The 7,142-nt window shown below is 45.3% G+C and overlaps 1 protein-coding gene across 1 annotated transcript in view; it reads right to left on the minus strand.

Moving 5' to 3' along the window:
* LOC102762968 (zinc finger protein 239-like) overlaps positions 1–7,135 on the minus strand; it is a 10,865-nt gene extending 3,730 nt beyond the window's left edge. Inside the window, exon 1 of the mRNA XM_015571194.1 lies at positions 7,025–7,135. Coding sequence (XP_015426680.1) covers positions 7,025–7,058 — 34 coding nt within the window. The 5' untranslated portion in view covers positions 7,059–7,135. The remainder of the gene's footprint in view (positions 1–7,024) is intronic.
* Between the last annotated feature and the right edge of the window lie 7 nt (positions 7,136–7,142).

Consider the following 7,142-nt stretch of genomic DNA (forward strand, 5'->3'; position numbering starts at 1 on the left):
CAAATAGTTCCAGAAGTGGAATTCCCAGGTCAAAGAATTTATATATTTTTTAGATTTATGATACATGTCACCAAATTGCCTGAAAAAAGTTATGACAATTTACGTGTCCACTAAATAGTATTGTTCACTTCCTCAGGGTTCCTTTTCTGAAATTGTCACACAGTTCATTTTAAAGAAGTTCAGAAGCACAGAAGGGTATAAAGTGAAAACGTAGGCATTCATGAAATAGTCTGAATTATAGAATAGAGTAGATTGTTAAAAAATATTTTTAAAAGTTCTCATCACTGCCCAGCTCGTGTGACTTGGTTGAGCATGTCTCCATGCACCAAGAGGTCGGAGGTTTGATTCCCTGTCAGGGCACATGCCCAAGTTTTGGGCTCAATTCCCAGTAATGGGTATGCAGAAGGCAGCCTATCTATGTTTGTCTCTCATCGATGTTTCTATTTATCCTTCTCCCTTCATCTCCATCTAGGAATTCAATAAAAACATTTAAAAAAATTAAAATAAAGTCATCCATGGGCTGGGAATCCGAGTAGAATGATCACTATTAAAACTGAGACGTAGGCAAAGAGTCAACATTAAGCAAGAAGTAGAATTGGGTGAGGAGTGGGCAATGGTAACAAAACATTGATGAACAAAATGGCTTCCTAGTTATGAATGTAACAAAGCCCACGCGTTAAAACCGCCCCCTCAGCCCTTCACCAAGGCAAGACTGCCTCTGGGTCTAGCCTGTCATTGACAAAGCCATGTTTCTTCTGTGATGCACAAAGGATTCTGCCTCTTCAATCTCAGTTGAGCAACTGCATGGGATAAATGATGCAAATCTTTTTTTTTTAAGTATATTTTTATTGTTTTTTTTACAGAGAGGAAGGGAGAGGGATAGAGAGTTAGAAACATCGATGAGAGAGAAACATCAATCAGCTGCCTCCTGCACACCTCCTACTGAGGATGTGCCCACAACCAAGGTACATGACCTTGACCGGAATCGAACCTGGGACCCTTGAGCCCGCAGGCCAACGCTCTATCCACTGAGCCAAACTGGTTAGGGCAATGATGCAAATCTTAAAAGGAAAACTTATAAGATGGATGGTCAGCACTGTGGTAGAACAACAAAGCACAAATGAGCTCACAGGCAAAACACCTATGAGAGTAACATAAGTAAGATGGGCAGAATCAGAGATAGAGAATCATTCCCCATCCCAGAGTAAGGAGACAGCTATCCATGAGAAAAACACCCCCATAGGAAATGGGAATCAGAGTACCATAAAGAAAAATAGTAACACTGAATACCAAGTAAGGACAACTGCAAAGGAAGGATGACAGGAAACTGGGTGAGCAAACACATTTGAAGATACCTAACGTCAAAAACAAGGGTTAATAAAAATAAATAAATAAATAAAGCAAGGGTCAGCCCTACCTGGATCGCTGAGTGGATAGAGTGTCAGCCTGCGGACTGAAAGGTCCTAGGCTCTATTCTAGTCAAGGGCATATGCACCCTTTTGTTGTAGGTTCAGTCCCAGTTGGGGGCATGCAGGAAGCACCTCATCAGTGATACTCTCTCTCTCCCCTTTTCTCTCATAAATCAATAAAAATGTATTTTTAAAAAAGGGTCTGCCCTAGCTGGATTGGCTCAGTGGACAGAGCATGGGCTGGTGGACTGAAGGATCCAAGGTAAGATTCTGGTCAAGAGCACATGACCAGATTGCGGGTTTAGTCCCCACTGGGGGGTGTGCAGGAGACAGCCAATCAATGATTCTCTCTCATCACTGATGTTCCTATCACTCTCTCCCTCTCTCTTCCTCTCTGAAATCAATAAATATATATTTAATAAAAATAAAGGGTCAGGACCTCCCCTGGGCGCCTGCACCGCTGCCCGCAGCTGCCACCTGCTGGAGGGCTGGCCGCCCTGGGTGGCGCCCTGCTTCCCCAAGCTCAGGCGGCGGGCCCCGGGGGTGGCAGCAGCCCAGCCGCAGCCCCTCAGAGCAGAGCCCCCTCCTTGCAGCTTCAGCGACAGCTCAGGTTCCCTCACCCCACCCGGGCACCGGCCTCCTCATCTGGCTCCTGCGCCACCGCTGCTGCTGCCACGGTCGCACAGCGTCCCAGGCAATGCCTCCTCTAGCAACACTGAGCTCTGCTCGAAACCTGCCTCTTCCATCCAGCCCGCTGCCCTTCCCCCAAGTTGCAGCCCAGCCGCCCTCAGAGCAGAGCCCCCTCCTTGCAGCTTCAGCGACAGCTCAGGTTCCCTCACCCCACCCGGGCACCGACCTCCTCATCCGGCTCCTGCGCCACCGCTGCTGCTGCCACGGTCACACAGGGACCCAGGCAATGCCTCCTCTAGCAACACTGAGCTCTGCTCGAAACCTGCCTCTTCCATCCAGCCCACTGCCCTTCCCCCAAGTTGCTACGTGCTCATTCAGCCGGGAAACAGCGCCCTGTTCCCACCTACCAGAAGGTCCCCTTGCCCTGGGGCCCTACACCTGCCCATTCCCTGCGGGACTTGAAGGGGAGCTGGCTGGGCTGGGCCTTGGTCACTCGTTTCCTCCAGATGTCCAGGAAGACCCCGGACCCTGGTGGGAATGGAGCCCATGGGCATAAGCAGGTGCCCCGGGGCCAGTGGGGACGGCCAGGCCGACAGTCTCCATCTTAGAAGCTGCGGGGATCTGAGCTCCGGCTCCTCCCTGTGGCGCCCTCCTGTCTGGCCGCAGGCTTGAGCAGGGTACTCGCCCCCCACAGCCTCAGTCTCAATGGGGGAACCCGGGAGACAGGGCTCTGATGTGGGCTTCTTGCTACATTGAACAGATCCAGGTGAATGCTGGGGCTACAGGCCCCAGCTGGTTGGGACCAGCAGCCTCCGGCATTCCCTTGCACTGGCTGACACAGAAAGAAACTCGCTGTATACCCACTGTTATTCCTTTCTCTCCTACCTCTGGGGCCCCTGCTGCTTGCCTCTGCTCCTCTGGCCTGGGAGAGCTTCTGTCCTGTACTGCATGGGTATTCAGGCTGCGGGGGAGATACCCTGCTTACAGCACTGGAAGGAGAAAATAATCAAGTCCGGCCCCACCCCCTGATCCCCAGCATGAGAGTAACTCTCTCTGATTTGTCAGGGGCACTATGGCCAGGGCAAGGCATGTCCAGGGTGTTTAAGCATAAGGGACTGTGTGCCTATACAACTGGGTGGTAAAGCATGAAGAGTCATAAAAACCTGGGTGGCCTCCCAGCTCTGCCACCTCTGGCTGCATGACCTTGGGCAACTTATTTAACCTCAGTTTCCTGACCTGTAAAACACTGCGAGGGCAAATGTTTGTAAAATCCTTAACACACTGTGAGCCCTCAATACATTTCAATTTCCCCCTTCAAAAAATAAAAATAAAAAAATAAAAAATAAAGGGTCAGCGTTACCACTATCAGCCACTGTATTTCTGTTCTCATTGATCCTACTGGCCTGTTATCCAAAAAACTGGAAAATTTTGTCTTTAAAAACCACAGAATGCCCTGGCCAGTGTGACTCAGTTCACTGGAGCATCGTCCAGTGTATCGAAGGGTACAGGGTTTGATTCCCGTTGGGGCACATATAAGAATGTGGGTTCCATATCTGGTTTGCATGTGTGCAGAGGCAGCCCATTGATGTTTCTTCTCTCTTCTCTCTCTCTCTCTCTCTCTCTCCCTCTCTCTCTCTCTCCATTTCTTCTCCTCTGTAAAAATAATAATAAATACATAAGACTTTCAGGGTAGCCAAAAACAGAAGTGATCTCAAAAAACTCTAGAGACAAAGGAAATAACAAAACAACCTACCAAAGCTTATGTATAACATTCAGAAAATGGAATTCTAAGGGGAAATTTTATAGAGATAAATGCCTACATTGTCACAAAAGATCTCAAAGAACCTAACATTGCACCTCAGGAAACTAGAAACACAACAGGAAAGTAAACCAAAGGTTTCAAAGGAAAGAAACCATAAATATTAGAACAAACATAAATAAAAGGGAGACAAGACAAAAATACCTAAAAGGTATATTTTAGAAATATATTAAAATGTGCAAGCCTTTAGCTACATTAAAGCAAAAACAAAAAAACAACCAAAAACAAAGCCTCAAATAAGTTAAAAAAGAAATGAAAGAGCCCTAAATGGTGGTTTGGATCAGTATGCAGAGCATCGGCCTATAGACTGAAGGGTCCCAGGTCTGATTCCAGTCAAGGGCATGTACCTTGGTTGTGGGCACATCCCCAGTAGGTGGTGTGCAGGAGGCAGCTGATCGGTGTTTCTCTCTCATCGATGTTTCAAACTCTCTATCCCTCTCCCTTCCTCTCTGTAAAAAAATCAATAAAATATATTTTTTAAAAAAAGAAATGAAAGATAAGACATTATACCTGTCACTATGAACCTAATGCATCATAAGAGATGTTTATGTTAGGAGATGACATGACCCTCCATAGCGAAATTTGTCAAGATCCCACTATGAGCTTGTGAAATTAATAAACAAATTCAGAATCCTGTCTAGGTCACTCAGTTGTGGTGAGTATGTGGTCCGGATGCACCAAGGCAGTGGCTTTGATCCCCCATCAGGGCACATGTAGGTGACAGCCAATAAATGCTTAGATGGGTACAACAGCACATCAATGTTTCCCTCTCTATCTACCTTCCTGTCTCTAAAATCAATAAATAAATGCTGCCAGGTATGTCTCACTGGTTGAGCATTGACTCCTGAACTAGGAGGCCACAATTCAATTCTTTTTTAGGACACTTGCACTGGTTGCGAGCTCAATGACCAGTGGGGGTCGTGCAGGAGGCAGCTGATCAATAACTCTCTCTCATCACTGATGTTTCTATCTCTCTCTCATCTTCCTCTCGGAAACAAGAAATACTTATATTTAAATAAATAAATAAATAATTTAAAGAATAACTAAATATCCCTAGACACTGTGGCTCACCGATGAGAGTGCTAGGTTGTGCACTGGAGGGCCAGGGTTCGATTCTCAGTCAAGGGCAGGTACCTGGGTTGCAGGTCCGATCCTCCCTCTCACTATGGGCACATGTGGGAGGCAACCAACCAATGTTGCTCTCTCTCTGTCTGTCTGTCTGTCTCTCTCTCTCTCTCTCTTTCTCTGTCTCCCACTCTCTCTCTAAAAAACAGTCAATGGGAAAAATATCCTCACTATTCGGGCGAAGATAAAAGAAGAATAAAGAATTAAATTCAGAAAAGTTACAGGATGCAAAATAAATGTATAAACATTAGTTCCACTTCTACACACTAGCAATAAATTCTTTGATTAAAAACATGAAAAGGGTAACGAAATTGAAAATAGCATCAAAAACAATAAAACCCGCAGGAATAAATTCAACCAAAAAGTGAAACATCTGTACACTGAATACTATAAGACAGAGATGAAAGGAAAGGAAGGAAACACAAATCAGTTGAAAAACAACCTGTGTTCATGGATTTAGAAATGAAATATGGTGGAAACAGCTATAGTACACAAGGCAAACTACAGATTAAATGCAATCCCAATAACTCCAATGGTACTTTACAAAGAAATGAATAGAGAATCTTGCAATGGAATCAAAAGACCGCCATTAACAAAAGCAATCTTGAGCGAGAACAAAGCTGGTGGCATCACACTTCCAGGCTTCAATTTATTACAAAGAGAAAGCAAGCAAGCAGTGTGTTGCTGGAGAAACACAGACACATATATCAACAGAACAGAACAGAAAACAGAGAAATAAACCCAGGCACATACTTCTAAGTAATCTTTGTCAAAGCTGCAAGCCACAGAAAAAAGGAAAGATAGTTCCTTCAAGGAATGGTGCAGGCATATATCGACATTCACATGTAAAACCACAAAACTGGACACCACTGATAAAATTTAACTCAACCTGCAGGACAGAATTGAATGTCAGCGCTAAAAGTTTAAATTCCTCAGGACAACCAAGACAAAAAGTCTTGGAGATTTGTTTGGGACAGGATTTTCTGAATGTGACACCAACCACCAGAAAAAGTAGAAAAAATAAACTGCAGATTGCAACAAATAAAGAAAAAAAACCTTCTTCACAGCACAGCAGTAAACAAAACTAAATGAAAGGCAATCTAGAGAACAGGAGAAAATACTAGCAAATCATATGAAGGAATCGCTTGGAGACATTGTGGATTCACTTCTGATCAGCACAATAAAGAGAATACTGCAATATAGACAGAAATTCACACGCATTGTTGGAGTTCCCAGTGAATAATAAAGGTATATTAATACTATACTGCAGGATAATAACAATGCAATGACTTTATTCCCAAAAGCAAACTCTATATAACTTCATTAAAAATAAACAATGAAAACCAGAGCTGCCTTTCAGAGAACCAGTAATTCTACCCCTTACACACCTCCCCCACACTCAATCTCCTCTGGGACACCTGGTTACTGTGGACACCAGGCCCTAATGCCAGTGCAGGCTGCTCTCTCATCACAGTCCCATTACTCACTGCATGGCCCTCAGCAGAACAGCTGGGTTGGGTGGGAAGGATTGGGGAGAGGAAGGTAGAGGGCAATGCCATTTAAGGTCTGGGCGACGCGTGGGTTTATGCTTCGCCTTTAAGTCCCCACACCAGATCCCAGGTACAATCAGTTCACACTTCCTCCAGATGTGCTCACCACTGGGTACTCTTCAACCAAAAGATACAGTTAACAAACAGGATAAGGATTTAGAGGCAGTTCTTCAAGAAATACATACAAATGAACAACAGGAATATAGAAAATGCTTTCCTCACTGATCAAGTTGGAATTCCTTAGGCTTCCTGCAACACTACCAACCACAAGTCCTTCCCTGTGAATTTAGTGCAGCGGGGAGTATTGGAGCTTCAGGAATAGAAGGGAGCAGCAGAAACAGACCAACCCTCCCCAGGACGGCAACTACCCAGGAAACTGGAAAACCAAGCAGTACCACAGTCTACATGGGAGGACAGAGCACACCCTGGGAGATGGGGCCTGGGAAATCGCAAAGCCAAGTCCAGGTCACTGGTGACAGTGAGGGTCTTACCCAGGGAGGATAGAAGTTCAAAGTTCTCCAGCATCACATTCAGGTACAGCTGTCTCTGACCCTCATCAAGGAGGCTCCATTCCTCCCTGGAGAAGAAGAGGGCAATGTCCTCAAAGGT

The sequence above is a fragment of the Myotis davidii genome, unplaced genomic scaffold (genome assembly GCF_000327345.1).
Source record: "Myotis davidii unplaced genomic scaffold, ASM32734v1 scaffold887, whole genome shotgun sequence".
NCBI lineage: Eukaryota > Metazoa > Chordata > Mammalia > Chiroptera > Vespertilionidae > Myotis > Myotis davidii.